This window comes from Malus domestica, chromosome 07 (genome assembly GCF_042453785.1).
Source record: "Malus domestica chromosome 07, GDT2T_hap1".
In the NCBI taxonomy this organism is placed as follows: Eukaryota; Viridiplantae; Streptophyta; class Magnoliopsida; order Rosales; family Rosaceae; genus Malus; species Malus domestica.
In genome coordinates, this window is record NC_091667.1 from 29,426,878 (window position 1) to 29,445,294 (window position 18,417).

The 18,417-nt window shown below is 37.7% G+C and overlaps 2 protein-coding genes across 2 annotated transcripts; one reads left to right on the forward strand and one right to left on the reverse strand.

Annotated features, from left to right (window-relative positions):
• The first annotated feature begins 1,628 nt into the window (after nt 1-1,628).
• On the forward strand, nt 1,629-6,432 carry LOC103431675 (anthranilate synthase alpha subunit 1, chloroplastic-like). The gene is made up of 11 exons (XM_070825285.1): nt 1,629-2,314; nt 2,733-2,905; nt 3,012-3,201; nt 4,037-4,188; nt 4,431-4,546; nt 4,681-4,927; nt 5,065-5,121; nt 5,258-5,410; nt 5,527-5,607; nt 5,724-5,810; nt 5,891-6,432. The coding sequence occupies exons 1-11, from the start codon at nt 2,167-2,169 to the stop codon at nt 6,212-6,214; spliced, it is 1,728 nt and encodes a 575-aa protein (XP_070681386.1). The 5' UTR covers nt 1,629-2,166; the 3' UTR covers nt 6,215-6,432.
• A 1,030-nt stretch (nt 6,433-7,462) lies between these two features.
• Nucleotides 7,463-8,287, reverse strand: LOC103431674 (pleckstrin homology domain-containing protein 1-like). The gene has a single exon (XM_008369853.4). The coding sequence runs from the start codon at nt 8,088-8,090 to the stop codon at nt 7,665-7,667; it is 426 nt and encodes a 141-aa protein (XP_008368075.1). The 5' UTR covers nt 8,091-8,287; the 3' UTR covers nt 7,463-7,664.
• Nucleotides 8,288-18,417: the final 10,130 nt, after the last annotated feature.

The following is an 18,417-nucleotide window of genomic DNA, read 5'->3' on the forward strand; positions in this document are numbered from 1 at the left end:
GAATAAATTGAAATTATTTTACTCATTTTGCGCTTTGTTTCTATCTTAAAAACTTAAACATTTAACATTGACATTTAACACTGACCCCCTAATGTCCAAACCGACCACCATAACATCAAACTCGTTCCATTGAAATGTATTCACAATTCAAAACGTTTATATCAAGAAGAATAGCTCCAACCGTACCGTAGTCAAAAACTCGCTAGCCGTAGCCGTAGGAAAACTGACCGTCATGATGTCAGTATTAATGCGTGAAACAAAGTGGAAAAATGCTTTTAAAAAACTCGAATAAAACGTTTTCCACTTTTTCAGATGTTGGCACTAAAACTCGTAAAGTTTCACTTGATTACCAACTATTTGGTTGACCTAACTGGTGCCCATACTACGGGACCACAGGCAAACATAGTAACCTACGACAGCTCCTGGAATTTTCATGGCGGTCGGAGAGAGAGACCTTCAATAATTGCAACTCCAAAAATAGAAAGAATAAGAGTATTCTTTTCTATTTGGCTTTTCAGTTAAAATGATCGTTGAAATTGACATAATTACTTATTTTAGTCTCTGAAAGTTAGAATCGATATGAGTGGTCTATAACTTTATCTACTATTAATCATTTTGTCATTTAGTAAAATTTTTTGTTAAATAAGGCCCAAAATAAAAAAAATACACTGAATTTAATCAACAACTCACCAAAATGATTTAGCAAAGTTTTGTGTATTATGTCATTTTATTCTAATTTAATGGAGGTATTTCACGTAAAACCAAAATGATGATTGATGACTTAATGATCATTTTTATCGATTTCAAATACTCAGAGATTAAAGTAAAAAGTTATGTCAATCTTAATGATCATTTTAACTAAAAAGCCTTTTTATTTTTTAAAGAGAGATTCTTGGCTACTCAAAGAATTGGAAAGAATTCCTTCTCAAAGTGTTTCTTCGTCAATTTATAGAATTTTATGCGTAAAATCAGAATAATTCACATTATAAATTATTTATAAAAATTGTCTTTGCAAAAAAAATAAGGGGAACCTAATGAAAAGAGCTTGAAAACTTTGAGTTTTAACTAAAATGACAAAATAAAGGATAAAATGAATGTAACATGATTGATTTTTAGTGTAAAAATGTGGTTTTTCGTTAAAATAAACAGTACCGCAAGCTTTTAGTTAAAGTTCTCAAAAAAATAAAGATTAAAAAGAGAAAACAAAAGAAAGGGGAGAAAAGATTAATATTTGCACCCTTCACTTCTACTTTTGCATCTCTCTCTTTTTTTAATTCAATTTTACGACGGAAAACAAAACAAAAAAGTGTAAGAGAAAAATGAGAAAAATATTTGGATAAGGTTTTTCCTATTTACTTGGATACCATTCCTCCTATGTCCTTACAAGTGTCTCCCCTTTTTGCCATTCTTCCTACAATATTTGTCATGCTATACCCTTTGAATATGACCTCTCACTTGGCACTTAATGTACAATCTAATTACAAAAAGTTTCCTATTAAAAAAAAAATGAGAGAAATGAGATTTATGTGGTGTTTAATTTTGATAATAATAGAAGGTCATTATCAAATAATACAATAAATGTACGCGGGGCATCATTATAAATGCGTTTTACACGTGATCGAAATTTTAAAATTCTAAATGAAATTTTGCAAAGAGTCGTATTTACTTTTATATCCAATGTTCCGTGTATAATATCTAGACGTTGCTTATGCCCGCTAATCGCCTTACTTACCTACCCAAATCCCAAATCTTAGGTACAAAATCTAACATTAATTGCCATAATCCCCCTATTTCTCATTCCTTATCTCACCTATTTCCAATTGTACATGAAGGTGGTCGGTGACAAACACAAAATTAGTAAACTCTTTCTCAAAAGGAAAAATTAAAAATATTATAGAACAAAAAATTACCACTCCAAATTTTTTTACCAAAAATAGTAATAAATAAAACCAAAAAAATAAAAAATAAAAAAAAATTGACAAGCGTTCAGGAGAGACGATAAATAAGGACGAAGAGATTGTCACATGCACACACACATTTGTTGGAACTTTGTCCAGTTTTCAGTAGTTCCACCCCCTTTTTCGCAGGGAGCACACCCCCAGAGCACCGCCTGAGAAACAGAGTGGGTACCGCCGGCGGCCCGCACTTCCGGTTTCTCTTTCGATAATGCCAGCCCTCTGCTTCTCCCAGCGCCTTGTGCAGCCGAGCCAGCGGCTGTCTCGGGTTCCGGTCATCGGCATTTCGAGTAGAAACTCGAGCTCACTTGCATGCGTCCCCAGGACGATATGCTGCGCTCTCTCGAATCAGTCGTTAGGTGATTTAACATTTTCTCGGCTTGATTTATAATGTTTGGTTGCTGAGAAAATGCGGGAAGAAGGAAAGAAGTATAACCCAGTTTCATATTATCACCTCATTTAGGCAAATTACTTTATTTAAGCTCAGTTGATTGGTGCTTAATTTAGGTTTAATTCTAGTGATTAGAACTTGTGATTCAATGGTATTTGTTTTGTTTGTGCAATTTATATGGATTAATGCCATTATTTTCAAATATTTTCTTTAACATCAAGAACATAATACTTTGAAGTTTTTAATTTCGATTCTTTCTCTTCTAATTATTTAAATTTCAAGATTTATTGGAGCTTTGGTTCTAAGGGACTAGATTTATGATTTATTTCTTCTCTAAATTATATTTCTTTATTTCTGTAATTTTTTTTTTCCTTCTAATTTTCCAGTTACTGAATCAAGCAAGTTTGTGGAAGCTTCAAAGAATGGAAATTTGGTTCCTCTTTACAAATGTATTTTCTCTGACCAGCTCACTCCGGTACTTGCATATCGATGCTTGGTTAAGGAGGACGATCGAGAGGCTCCAAGCTTTCTGTTTGAGTCAGTGGAGCAAAACTCGCAGGTTTCGATCAAACTGTGCTAAATATGATTTGATACTTATTGGTTTTGAAATGATGGGTATTATGTAAATTGTACATTGTAATTTTGTGTTGCATTGACTGTAATAGGGGCGTTTCAGCGTTGTTGGTTCTCAACCAACAATGGAAATTGTGGCAAAAGAAAATAAGGTGACGATAATGGATCATGAAGAAGGGCGCATGACTGAGGAGTTTGTCGAGGATCCGATGGTTATTCCTAGAAGAATCTCGGAGGGTTGGAGTCCCCAACTTATCGATGAACTTCCCGATGCATTTTGTGGTAAGAGAAGTGAAGATGCAAGTTACGTTCTTTTATGTCAAGATCTTACTAAATATCATAGCTGCGATGAAGATATTTTCTGCTAGACTGTATGCTGCTGGTTTTTCCCAAATTGGTTTCCTAGATCTCCTATGCTCAAGCTAACATGGAAATGTACAAAGATATAGTTGCTTATTTTTCGAGATTTTCATGGTTCTCCGTTTTGCTTATGTTTTCCTTTTCGTAATTCTTGAGTACATAAATACTTCAGAGTAATTATACATGGAAATTATAACACAATACATTGGTATATTGTTCCGTGAACAACTTAAATGAATTTTGACATTAGATGCATAGGATTAAGTACATTGGTTGTCAATTTTGAATGACTAAAGCTTTCCGATAAACTGAGTTGTTGGAGTTACTTAGCAATTTCAAGTCTCATTTTACGGATGCAAGGATAACCACTCTAATGTGTGCTTGGACATGCACTACTGGAGTTACTTTGTAATGTTGAAAAAGTAGAGATATATCTCCATCCGTACATATTCTTTGTTAAAAATCTCGTAACGTGCAACATCAGACTTTGTTTCAAAAGCCACCGCCTTGATAGCTCTGTGGCATTTCTGAGCAATTGTAGGCCTTCAGTTGAAGATGAAAGCCAAAATTTATTAGATGCTGGATTTATATACTTTCTACTATAGTTAATTTATTTCTCATCATTAACTAGAATGGACTACTAGGATCCATTTTGTTCATTCTCTCTTTAATGCTGTAACTTTCCTGTAATGCTAACGATAGTAGTTTCTCTTTATGCTTCCGATAACACACTTAGTGATAAACCGTTTATGAACAGGTGGCTGGGTAGGTTATTTTTCGTATGATACAGTTCGGTATGTGGAAAAAAGAAGACTGCCGTTCTCAAAGGCCCCCAAGGATGACAGGAATCTTCCAGACATGCATTTAGGGCTTTACGACGATGTCATAGTGTTTGATCACGTGGATAAGGTACTCTTGTTTCAATCTTCTTACAGGCATTGCACATGAAATAAATAAAGTATCGATGTTTATGTGTGAAAACCGCAAACTGTCTTTAGCGTACAAGTTTATAACTTTGGTGTGCATATGTAAGTACAATTTGTTTTTCAATTTTCAACCTACGAATTGTTTCCTCAGAATTTGATTGGTAATTACTCTGACTCAGTTATGGTTGAGGTTCTTACGAGCTTTTGTCACTCTGTTCATCTCAGAGAGTTTATGTGGTTCATTGGGTGAGGCTAGAACGGTACTCCTCAGTTGAGCAAGCTTATACAGATGGAGTAAAACGTTTGAAGGATTTAGTGGCTAGAGTACACGGCCTCGACCTGTGAGTAACTACTGTACTTATCTCTAGTTACATTGTATTTCGTTTTGCTTTGTAGTTCCATATAGAATTGCATTGACCTGTGAGTAAACAAAAATGTCCAATCGGACCATATTGATTTGATTGTCGATTGTTAGCCCAAGGCTACCTCCAGGATCTATGAATCTGTCTACTCGCCAATTCGGTCCTCCTCTAAAGAATTCTAGCATGACGAGTGAGGGTTACAAGGACAAAATAACGCATGCAAAGGAGCATATACTTGCAGGGGATATTTTCCAGATTGTATTAAGTCAGAGATTTGAACGTCGAACATTTGCCGACCCATTTGAAGTTTATAGAGCCTTGAGGACTGTAAATCCCAGCCCATATTTGACTTACTTGCAGGTTTGTGTGATTTTCCTTGTGTTTTTTTCTTTCCTTTTCTGGTACGGCTAACATCCGTTCAGGGTTGCAATTTCTCTTTTTTTATATATCGTGACCGAAAAAAAAAAAAACAAACTTTTATGTATTTTCGTACATAGGCTCGAGGGTGCATCTTGGTTGCTTCAAGTCCAGAAATTCTTGTGACTCTAAAGAAGGTAAATATGGCAAGTAATTTCAGTATTAGTTTGTCTTCAACTTCTTTGAGTTCGTATATAAGTTCTTAAACTTCTAGATTTAATCAATCGATCGTTAGCTACTCTGACATGATGATTATTATGATGTTACAAACAGAAAAAGATTGTGAATCGGCCATTAGCTGGAACTGTTAGAAGAGGGAAGACTATCGAAGAAGATCAAAAGTTAGAAGCGCAGCTACTTGATGATGAAAAGCAATGTGCAGAACACATCATGCTGGTTGATCTGGGACGAAACGATGTCGGAAAGGTTTGTCTTAAACAATTACCTAATAGTGTGGACGTTAATGTGCAGGACACATCATGCTGGATGCTTCTTATGAATTTCGATTGATAAACTTGTGCTGGTAATGTGGTGTGATATAGGTCTCCAAATACGGTTCTGTGAAGGTGGATAGATTGATGAATGTTGAACGGTATTCCCATGTAATGCACATAAGCTCCACGGTGAGAATCTCCGATCTGATCGAGTTTGGTGTCAGTTCACGGTTTCTAATTGTTCCGTAGAGAAAATTACTTAGAATCTTTGCGAGTGACAAAGGACATCACAATTCATCATGCAGGTTACGGGAGAGCTGCACGATGATCTCACTTGCTGGGATGCCCTGCGATCTGCATTGCCCGTCGGAACTGTTAGTGGAGCACCGAAGGTTGTCAGTTAGCCTTTACTTTCTTCCCTTTTGCAGTTCACCTTCGACACAATTTCATCATCGTTTGTGATCTGATTCAGGTGAAGGCCATGGAGTTAATTGATGAGCTGGAGGTAACAAGGCGTGGCCCGTATAGCGGTGGCTTTGGATGGGTTTCCTTTACAGGTGATATGGACATTGCGCTAGCTCTGAGGACCATGGTGTTTACAACAGGATCCCGTTTTGACACAATGTACTCTTACAAAGATGCCAACCGGCGAAGGGAATGGGTTGCTCATCTTCAAGCTGGTGCTGGCATAGTGGCTGACAGTGATCCGGAGGATGAAAACCAAGAGTGCCAGAACAAAGCTGCCGGTCTCGCTCGTGCCATCGACTTGGCGGAGGTAGCATTTGTCAAGCAATGAGAGTGTGTTCCTTCCAGTTGTGTATGGAATGCAGTTCTCAAGTGCCCCCACAGTGACAGTATCATGCACACAGTTTATAATAGGGAACTTTAATGAAAAGCTCCCGGTACTTGCATCTTTGTACACAATTTTCTTTTATGCAAAAGCTTCAGCAGCCAAAGGCTTCTTCCTGTTGTTTAATATCCTTTCAATTTAATAAACGGGCAAGTTAAGATTTAGATGGCTCAATAACCTCAGAATTAAGAACAAAAAACGGCTTTGGCTATCGAAGCCACATGCCAAACCTACTTCGTGGAGCACTGCGCTTGTGAAATAACTCGCTTTTGTTTGCTGCCTGGAAATAAGTTTCGTGCAGTTGCGATTTACCAATACTGCCAGAGGGTAACCGGTCCTCGACCTAAAATTCCAGAGATGAAGGACTTGTTCCCTCTCATCCAGGAGCATGCTCTCACCTATGGAGCAGGAAATACTCACTTTTTGGAATACCAATCTCTGTCTGCTTGCTGTGATTACCATAAAGAATTGAAACGGAGCACTCGTTGTAGCAATCCTCCATCCATCGTAATCCTGCAGACATCTAACCTCGTTCGAAGATTGACATTTCACTATCCAAGCTTCCAGGCTGCACAGATACGGCAGTGACAAACAAAACCAGTTACTTTCTTGAGGATTGAACTTCCCAACTCCATTTCCAATCTCTCAATCTAAAATCCCGGCGGTAAAGCATTCGACTACTAGAGCAGCAGGTCCCTTCCTTACCTTTAAAACAATCAAACTTTGGGGAAGATGACATCTGATGACTTCTTTGTAGATATGCAGACAAGTCCACTACTCTTATAAACCTAAACTTGTTCAGCAATCAATCTAAACAATTACAGATTCACCGGACCCTGAACTCACTCCGAAAGGAACTTCCCTGCATCTGGAATGCCAGAGTGGTGGTCCTGACCGGATCCCAGGCCAATCAAGCACTGTCACGCCGCCACCGTGGCATCCCAGTGTAGGTAAGTTTCTCTCCGGAGCTCCAATCCCAAATCAACTCGTAAGAACGGTACAAAGAATCTCACTTGACATTAATCAACCCAAATGAGATCAAATTTACCCCCAATTCAACAACTTTGAACGCTCAATTCAAATATATCATAAAATTCCATTAAACCCTAGCAATAAAGCAGCTTAATTTAACAACTAAACAAAAAACCCAAAATCCAAAAATGGAAAGCAATTCAATTTCAATCCAAATCTATCTTTAACAAACAAAAAGACTTTAAATTGCTGCAAATTCGAAAACACAATACGATCTGTATACATTTACAGAAGAAAACAGAAAGCAGAAAACAGAGTTTTACTGAATATTTATGCACGTGAAAAAAAATACAAGGGCGTACGAACACGAGCGGAGCTCCACCACCACTCACCTACAGCAGTAATCTGACCAAATTGCCGCCCCTCACTTTTTGCTATCGTAATCGACAACCTCGGAGTCGGTGACCGACCTCGAGTGCTGCACTATGGACCGTCCGATCGAGTTGATCCAGTCCTCCTTCTCCTTCTCCGAGTCGGCGATGAAGTACATCGTCTCGGAGCGCGTAGACAGCTCGAACGCGTACTGCTTGTTGAGGACGTCCTCGGCTCCCTTCACTGTGAGGCACGACGCCACCGGGATCACTCCACGTGGCGTGGAGCCACGGGTCACGGCGGAGTCCTTGAACCAGAAGAGCTTGCCTTGCTTGAGCACGAACCACCGGCGACGCCACGTCTTTATATACTCGCCTTGTTTGGTCAACCAGCCGGTGCGCTCGGGGTTCGACCAGAACTCGACGCCGTCGTTGGTCTGCTCCGTCTGGCCCATCGCGGCCCGCCATAGGCTCGCCATCGAAGTTCGGTACGGGTTCCCTTTTTTTCAGAGCATCCAACTGTATCTCATCCTCTGCGCAGAAAGCGTAAAGCTAGGAAAATAATGAATACTAATATATTCCCACACACAATGTCTAAACTTTTTTATTTTTCTTGTTAAAACTGAAGGAGAGAGGCATATATTGCGAGAGAACGTGGAGTGAGAAGAGAGGCAAAGAGTTTTTTTTTTTTTTAATTAGATATGATAAAATTATATGTAGATAAGGTTAAAAAAAAGTAGCAAAATTTTATCTTATGAAATTACGTTAATGTTCTTAATATTTTGTTGTGATAGAAGATAAAAATATCTTTTCATCTTCTTTTGATTAACAAAAAAGATTTCATTAATGTAGTTTTAGATATAAATAAAAATCTATCATAAGTTTGACCTGAGAGACATTAATTTGAATAAATTACATAAAACTATCTTAATTATGATTTGAAATACAATCTCATACCTTATATTTTAAACATTACAATGTCATATCTTAATTTATGAATTTGTTATAATATCAAACCTTTATTAATTAATCCGTCAAGTGATCATGTGACAAATACAGATCCATATTTTGCTGACGTGGCAGTCAATGCAAATTGTCAGACAACTATTTAAATATTTAATTATAAAAATTATTTTAGTTGATTTAAAATATTATTTTAAAAAAATTCAAACAAAAAATAAATAAATAACCAACCTCACCCACCCATCTCCATCCTTCCCTTCACTTCTCTCTCTCGCCGTGCCTGAACCCAGAACCACCATCCCACCCCCTCTCTCTGTCTCCCCTTCCCTCCCGTATTCTCTCTCCCTTTCTCCCTTTTATACTGCAACAGAGCATCGCTACCGAGAAACCCCAGATGTTCCTGAACCACCGAACCTCACCAGACCCCAAACTAAACCCCAGAAACCCGATCGAAACCGGTCTCCCTTCGACCCCATAACCCCAGCACAGCTGCCTCCCGTCCCCTGAGCCAAAACCCACAAACCCAGTTGAGGAAAGCCCGAAGCTTTCTCCGATCCCAAATCGCCACCACTTGTTCCAATTGGGATTTGATTCGTTTGAGTAAATTCCAACAGAGTTCTTGGAATCGGCGAAGGAGGCCGAGTTCTTTGAGTGGATGACGGGATTGAGGAGGAGAATCCATCAGTACCCAGAGATTAGGTCGAGGAGACGAGTCAACTCATCGAGCTTTGCGTGACTCACGCATATTGCCAAGACTGGAGCGGTGGCTTCCATTGGGTTTAGCTCCAAACCAGTTTTTGCACTCATGGCTGACACGGACGCCTCCCACCTTCACCTTCTCCTTACCTACAGAAATCCTAGGCTCTAATTCTCCATTTGTTAAATCCAATTAATTTAATTAGGAAGGGGTCCCACAATTTAACAAAAAAATGTTTTAATAATATTTTAATAATTTAATTTTAACTAATTTTTTAATCCAGTTGAGTTAGGAAATGTATAAAATTAACATAAAAACTGATTGAGGTCTCATATTACAATAAATTTGTTGGATGAGATATGACATTGTAAGTTTTAAAACATGCCATATAAGATTATGATTTGATTTATAATTAAGATAATTTTTTTGTAATTTATCACATTAATTTATAGTTTGAAATGAACCCCGTAGACATTAATTTAATTGATACCTTCCACATAAATATTTTTATATTTCGAAATGGACCCAGTAGACATTAATTTTATTGTGTTTGACAAGTTGGTTAACAAGTTGACGGCATTGGACTGTTAGGTAATTAGGTGTAAGATTATAATTTAATTAGGGAATTGTCGTTAACGTTCTAAAATCTTATTTTAGACTCCTTACAAGTGTATTTTTTTTAATTATATAAAGTTTGAGTGTAAAATAAGATTTTTGAAGTGTCAATAATTAATGATAATTAAGTTTACATGCCCAAAATGATAGATTACGATCCTAGAATTAAGAGAATTAATTAATTCTATTCATTCATCGTACATAATACAGTAAAAAATTATTTTAAAATTTTATTTTAAATTAAATATAAATAATATTTAACGAAAACTGATAGTACAATATACAATAAACAGATATAATTAATTGATGTTGTAGATCTCAACAAAGAAGATTCGGGGAGGATTTTCATCCCAAAAAGGGGAGACGGTCGTTGTAATCTCAGTCATGATCTTGAATACGTTCCCATGCGTATGATGTGACGCCTAAAAGCAGCATCATGTATTCCATGGCCATTAAGATAAGAAATAGAAGAAAAATGGAATATGACTTTCTTTTTCTACTTCTCCTGTCCATGTACTTATGACATTTTCTTGCACTATCTGTTTTTTAGTTATGAATCGAAGCGAAGCAAGATTAAATAGTTTAAATTGTCAGAGAACTAAACGAATTATATTCATTAACTTTGTAATGTTTTGGTGTCATTCAATTTTTAAATCTTCTTTTATTGTGGTTTATCATTCTATATGATTGATCCTGCATGTTCTTAGTTGTGATTTAATTACTATCTTTTATTATAAAAATCCTTTGCCTTTTTTGTGTGCTCTAAATATATATTTGCAAGATTCAAATGAATTATTATTTGGAACCCGAATCGACATGAAGAGAACTAACCGTACGGTTTTAAAAATATATTTAGGCGGAACGACACCTAACCGAACCGTTGATATTTCCCGATCTGATTTGAGGGTGGAACCGGGCTAAACCGAACCGTGCCCACCTTTAGAGGTAGTCTGGTACATGGTTGAAGGAAAAATTTTGTCCTAGCTTAGAACAAGTATGAACATTTGAATACATATGCATACTATTAACTCATTAATATAGGCATGCATCCAAAAACAATTCAATAAAACCCATGACTTTCAAAGCCTAGTATATGGTGAACCAAAATAAACTCTTTAACAACATTAAAGAGAAAGAAGAATTTAGTGATTCTTTACCCTTGAAGCTCATCCTTGTTTACACAAGGGATTCACCCAAGTGGAGGGCTTTCAAGTCACCTCCAAGCTCCTTGAATCCTTCTTGTGTTTTACTCCCTTTAGTGCTCCTTTGATGATTTGAGGAAAAAAGATTTGTTCTCCAAAACACCAAAAGCTTGATGTCTCTAAGTCTCTTCACCAAGGTTGTATCTTGTGAAGATGATATGGATGATTAAAAGAAGAAGAGATTGCTAGATGTTTTCTTCCTTTAATGGCCGGCCTCTTAGAAGAAATAGAGAGAAAAATGTCTCACCCAATTTCAACTTACCAAACCCTAAAGCTATAAAGTTGAATTTATACTTCATTTCTTTGGTGAGTGGCAAACTTGCAATTAAGCAAACTTTGCCCATCCAACCCTAATGGCCGGCCTCCTTGGTGTTATTGGGCTATTTGCCCATTTTGTTTTAGTTGTCATACAACTTAAACATAATGGGCCTTTTGGACCAAAACGCTTTTGGGCCCCGAAACCCAAAACCAACATATAAGCCCAATATGAACCTTTCGTATAATTAATTAACTAATTAATTAATCTTGACCATTCTTCAATTAAACCATTTAATTGCTTATCCATTTCATTTGATTTCTTCACATACATCCTTACTCGGTGTACGATCCATTAGGTTCTAATTAGCGAGGCAGTGGGCGATGTTACTCTTAACTATCGATTATGAATTGAAACCACATTTCAATTCTCCCTTTCATTGATTAGTGTTTGCTAACCATTAGGGCTTCCACAAACCATGGTTGACGCCTAGCAGCATGTCATGGTTACCCAAGCTAAGTAGAATTGGTTGGAGAACCTATCCAGTTACAACTACAATGCAATACGGTCCTTCTCTAATACAATACTCTTAATCACATAGTTTAAGTGATAGTTTGTTTCATGTCTACTATCCAATGTGATACTTTCTTATATGATTCCCTTGAATATGATTTGGAACATCCTTCCTTTAGTCATATTCATTTGCTTTGGCCAAAGACTTTAGAATCATATCTTAGAGTATTCTCCCTCCACCATGGAAGGTTAGAGATCCCTTGTTGTACATTCATATGCCTACATGACTAGATAGCTTGACCCCAACAATGTCGTGGACACTCCGAGGGAATGCCATTGACAGGATCAAAGATCAAGGACCTAACCATTAGACATCTATGATGCCTCAGGTCAAAGGACTACTTTGCATATTGCAACCTTAGAGTTCTTACATGACATGTATGTTCGAACTCTGATTTGATCGTAGTTCAGTGTACTCGATTACTCTTTCGAGCACCTATGTGTCTGTCTTAGTGTCCAACACCAAATCACTTGAGACTAGTCATACTCACGCTTGAGTCAACATAACACATACTAACCTTAGCGGATTGTCAATGCCCAATTGGCAATCCTATGGCTAGGAACGTTTTAGGAATGAACATAAGAGAAAGGTCTCGATAATCTAACTCACTTAGATCACTTATCTCTTAGAACAAATACATTCCTTGGATTCACTTATTGCTTAAACACATGATACAATAAACAGTGATTAACAATAAGATTTGCCCTCCATTAAACATATAAAAGTTTAACATAATAAGTATTCCAAAAAGCTATTACATCAAATGAGTGGCTTTGTGGGCATACTTCCAACAATCTCCCACTTGCACTCAAAGCCACCTTCCCATGTATCTTATACCCATCTTTTCCATATGACGGTCAAGCTGGATTTGAGACATTGGCTTTGTCAGTGGATCTGCTACGTTATCGGCTGAAGCAATTTTGAGGATGTTTATTTTCCCCTCGGCAGCATATCTTCTAATGATATTAAAGCGTCTGTCAATATGCTTGTTCTTTTGATGTGCCCTGGGTTCCTTGGCTTGAGCTATCGCCCCATTATTATCACAGTACAAAGTTACTGGTGATGTAATGGTTGGAACCACTCCAAGTTCAGTGATGAACTTCATCATCCAGAACGCTTCTTTGCCGGCTTCAGCTGCAGCGACATATTCAGCCTCTGTCGTGGAATCAGCAATTACACTTTGCTTCTTGCTTTTCCAACTGACAGCCCCACCATTCAGAGTGAATACATATCCGGAGTTGGAACTTCTATCATCGACGTCAGATTGGAAATCTGCGTCTGTATAGCCTTCCACTCGCAACTCTGATGCTCCTCCATATACGAGGAACATGTCCTTTGTTCTTCTTAAGTACTTAAGGACCGTCTTGACAGCTGTCCAGTGTTCTGATCCTGGGTTAGATTGATATCGACTAGTAATGCTCACAGCATATGCGATATCAGGCCTTGTGCATATCATGGCATACATGAGACTCCCTATGGCAGAAGCATAAGGAATACAACTCATTTGCCGTATCTCTTCAGGAGTCTTAGGTTCCATGGATTTAGAAAGATGAATTCCATGTCCAACAGGAAGAAAACCTTTCTTAGATTGTTCCATCTGGAACCTACTTAACACCTTATCAATGTACATAGATTGGGATAATCCAATTAATTTTCTGGATCTATCACGATAGAGCTTTATCCCAAGTACATAAGATGCATCTCCTAAATCTTTCATGTGGAAGGTTTTGGACAACCACACTTTTACAGAAGAAAGTACTGCAGTGTCATTCCCGAATAGTAATATGTCATCTACATATAACACTAGGAATACTACTGCTTTCCCAACGACCTTTTGATAAACACAATTGTCGTCTTCGTTTTGAGCAAAACCAAACGTTTTGATTTCAGTGTCGAAACGAATATTCCAGCTCCTGGAGGCTTGCTTAAGTCCATAAATGGACCTTTGAAGCTTGCATACCTTAGGCTTTTCAGACTTGGACACAAAACCCTCGGGTTGAGTCATATAGAGCTCTTCCTCTAGGTAGCCATTCAGAAAGGCTGTCTTATCGTCCATTTGCCATATCTCATAATCATGGTACGCAGCTATAGCAAGCAAAATCCGAATGGACTTAATCATGGCTACATGAGAGAAGGTTTCTTCATAGTCAATCCCTTCTCGTTGCCTGTAACCCTTGGCTACGAGTCTAGCCTTATAAGTCTCCACGTTCCCATCAACGCCTATCTTCCTCTTGAAGACCCATTTGTTTCCAACAGGTACAATACCTTCTGGAGGGTCTACAAGAGTCCATACCTGATTTTGATACATGGAATCCATCTCGGATTTCATGGCCTCTTGCCATCTCTTTGAATCAATGTCGGACATTGCTTCAGTGTAGTCCCTAGGGTCATCCTTTGTTTCATTGTCACCTAGAAGGTACAATTCATCAAAGTCATTGTCTAAGCCATACCTTTTAGGTGGCTTATTAACCCGTTCAGATCTACGTGGAGCTAGGGGTTTAGGAACAGGGTTGTCAACTTGTTGAGTGCTTGTTTGTGGTTCGTCATTAATCTCATTAATTTCTTTTAATTCTATCTTGCTTGTTCTATTAAGAACAAATTCATCTTCCATGAATATAGCAGTTCTGGCGACAAAGACTTTCTGGTCGTCAGGGTGATAGAATTCGTATCCATAAGTCTGTTTAGGATATCCCACAAAATAGCATTTAATGGATCTCGCTTCAAGCTTTTCAGCATCTTGTTTCTTAACGTATGCTGGACAACCCCAAATCTTAAGATGTTTAAGACTTGGCTTCTTTCCATACCATATCTCATATGGTGTTTGTGGAATAGATTTAGAGGGCACTGCATTTATCAAATAAGCTGCTGTGTGTAGTGCATATCCCCAGAATGATATTGGTAGATCAACGGAACTCATCATAGAACGAACCATGTTCATCAAGGTTCGGTTTCTCCTCTCAGAAACTCCGTTATGTTGAGGAGTTCCTGGTGGAGTCCACTGTGATACAATTCCACACTCTTTGAGATAATCTAGGAACTCATTACTCAGATATTCACCCCCTCGATCCGATCTTAGAGTCTTTATCTATTTCCCAGTTTGCTTCTCAACTTCATTCTTGAATTCTTTGAATCTTTCAAAGGATTCTGACTTGTACTTCATAAGATACACATAGCCAAACCGAGAGTGATCGTCGGTGAATGTGATATAGTAGGAGAAGCCTCCTCTCGACGTAGTAGACATAGGTCCACATACGTCAGTGTGGATTAACCCTAGAATTTCAGTGGCACGCTCTCCTTTTCCAGTAAATGGAGATTTGGTCATTTTCCCTTTCAAGCAACACTCACAAGTACCCATCTGGTCATTACCTAATGGGCGGATATATCCGTCTTTCGACATCTTGCGAATCTTATCAAGGTTCACATGTCCAAGTTTAAGATGCCACATCTTTTCTTGGTTAACTTCTTCTCTAGCCCTTTTGGGTTTTGAGGTATTCCCGCTTTCAATACAGTGCATCCCACTATTCGTCTCTAGGTGAAAAAGTCCATCTATCATATTACCATGAGAGATAATACGACCGTTCAAGTATAAAGTGCAACTCATTTTGTCAAACAATACTGAGTGCCCATCTCGTAAAAGCCTAGAGATGGAAATCAAATTCTTTATACATGAAGGAAAATATAAACAATTTTTAAGTTCCAGGACTTCCCCAGAGGGTAGGTTAAGCATGTAGGTGCCTATTGCTTTTGCAGAGATTTTAGTGTCGTTCCCAACTCGCACAACCATCTCCTCATTGCGCAGTGGCCTGCTCCCTGCTAGTCCCTGCAACGTATTGCAGATATGTTGACTAGCGCCTGAATCAAATATCCAGGAACTGGAGCTCACTGTAAAAGCACTCTCTATGACAGAAATAGTCTCTTCAAAAGTTCGTGTCATAAGGCTCGCAATGCGCACCCTGTATTTCTTCTTCCAACGTTCATCCTTTCCACAATGAAAGCATGTTCCTTTGTTTGCCTTCTTCTTATGCAACCTTTTCCTTATCATTGCATTCTCACTCCCACTGTCCTTTTTGAAACCTTTTTCAAATTTACAGCACATGTCAATCATCTCTTTCAAAGAATGATCGAATCTATTCACTTTATAGTTTACAATAAACTTAGTGAAATCATCCGAGAGAGATGCAAGGAGAAAGTCCTGGGCCATTTTCCCATCGATGGAAGTTCCTAAACTTTTAAGATCTTTAAATATCTTTTCCATCTTTTGTCCATGTTTATGGACTGATGTCCCTTTTGCCATCTTGGCATTCATTAGACTACAAACATTTGAGAATCGTACATTACTAGTCTCAATGTCATGCATCTTATGCAAACTTTCAACCATGGCACAAGAAGTGTCCATGTGCCTATGTAGCTTCATAAGCTCCTCACTAAGTGAAGTAAGGATTAAGCATTTGGCTTGTAAGTCATCCTCATAGTGTCTAACGTTATTTTGACACTCCTCCTTTGAAGCTAGTTTCGTAGGAGGTACATGAGGAGGGGATTGCTTAAGCACATACAATATGTCTTTCACCTTTGAGACATTCTCAATTTGGCGATACCAAGCAAGGAAACGTTGGCCCTTAAGGCCCCTTTTGTCAAGTATAATGGTGGGTATAATTTTAGGCATGTCGTTCACTACATAACATAACAGAAATCGTATTAGATTGTTGTATAAAACTATTTGATTGGGTCTTTGAATCAAATAGTACCACCCACTATTTTTGGCAAATTCCACATCCCTCAATAGAATTCGAGAGTTATATTGAACTCTTAGCGGGTCATGGGAGACTCACCATTACCAAGCCCACCTCAGAATTATATCATGTTGGTTAGCAAAAATAATGATGAGAGAATAACGCATTATTCATTTGCAACAACCTCTTGCAATTACCCATCTAGTTTGGCCTCTAGAGAATGTTTACCTCAGAATTATATCATGTTGGCACCATTGCACTTAGTTAAGTCATTCCCACCATGCTTAGTTTATGCAGAGGTTCAAGCACAACCTCAGAATTATATCATGTTGGTCATACTCGTTGTCTACACTCACCTCATCATATGTTTATGGACTCATCCTGGATGTAAGCACATACTTTGTCCTTCCCCATTATAGGGTGAAGTCGGTGCATGAGTCACAAACGATTGGAGCCCACCACGGTGGAAGGCCTACGAAGAGATGTTCAAAGCATCTCTCGCTTATCAACTTAATATCCGGTTTTTGAGGGAGTAGTTTTGGGCTACATCAAAACATTTTAATCATATTAAAAGAACTTGGGCCTATCACAACCATTGGTCCAAGTTAATATGAATTAGTAGTTTATAATACTCCCACTATTTCGAAGAAACAAGCGAGACTATATAGAACTACTAACGAATGCATTGCATCCTCATATGGACTATATAGTCATATTAGGTTTAAAGATGATTATGAACCGTTCAATTTGATCCAACACGAGCCTTGTGTTGGACCTTGGGTCTAAGGTAGGTAGTTGTTGATTTTAGTTACGCGTTTAATCCAATTAAACCGTTATTTCCTATTGGGCATTGGACCCAACTATTTCATTTTGCATGCATATAAACAAAAAGAATACATGAAATAATAAGAAGGGCTTATGCCCTTTTACAACATAAATCAAATGATGGACTTATGTCCATTTACAACAACTTGAATTAATCAAATTACATTCAAATCTATTCTACTAAAACCCAAACATTCATAATGTTAATCGGCCAATCACATAGCTCAATTATAGTGGCCTTTGGTTCATAATCACCCTTTTCTTAATCAATCAAATTAACTAAGAAAACAACTTTAAACAATTGGTTTTTGGATCCATAGAATTGATTTAAATGGAACTAAATGAAATGAAAATCCAATTCTCATTTAAAGAGATAAAACAATTTTGTTCTCATCCTTTTGGGCCAAAAGGAAACTATGACCACAACATTTGGGCCACAACGTAAAAGCGTAAACGTTTTGGGCTAAAATGCAAATACACAAAAGTATCTAAAACATTATGTAATTGCACAAAAGGCCCCAAAATAACCCCACTTGGGGTGGCCGGCCATTTGGGAAAAATTTGAAAAAAATCTAAAAAAAATTTTGCTAGTGGTTTTTGGTGGGTGAGGAAAATGATGAAAGTGATGATTTGTTTGAAAAAATAAAGTCTATGACTAATTATGACAAATATTAAAATCATTTCATCACATCTCACCAATAACCTCAATCATCAAAATTTAAACCAAAACTTTATGAAAAACATAAAACTTTTGAATCAAAACTTCAAAACTTTATGTTCTTGGCAAGAACTTCAAGAACATTGAAGAACACTCATGAAAACTCATAATAGCTCCATGAATGTTTTCACTTACCAAAACTCAAATTTTCACCATTCAAAAGAGGGCTAACATCCTAGGGTACTTAGGGGTTCCAAAAGTCACTTTAAAACCATTTTAACAAGAC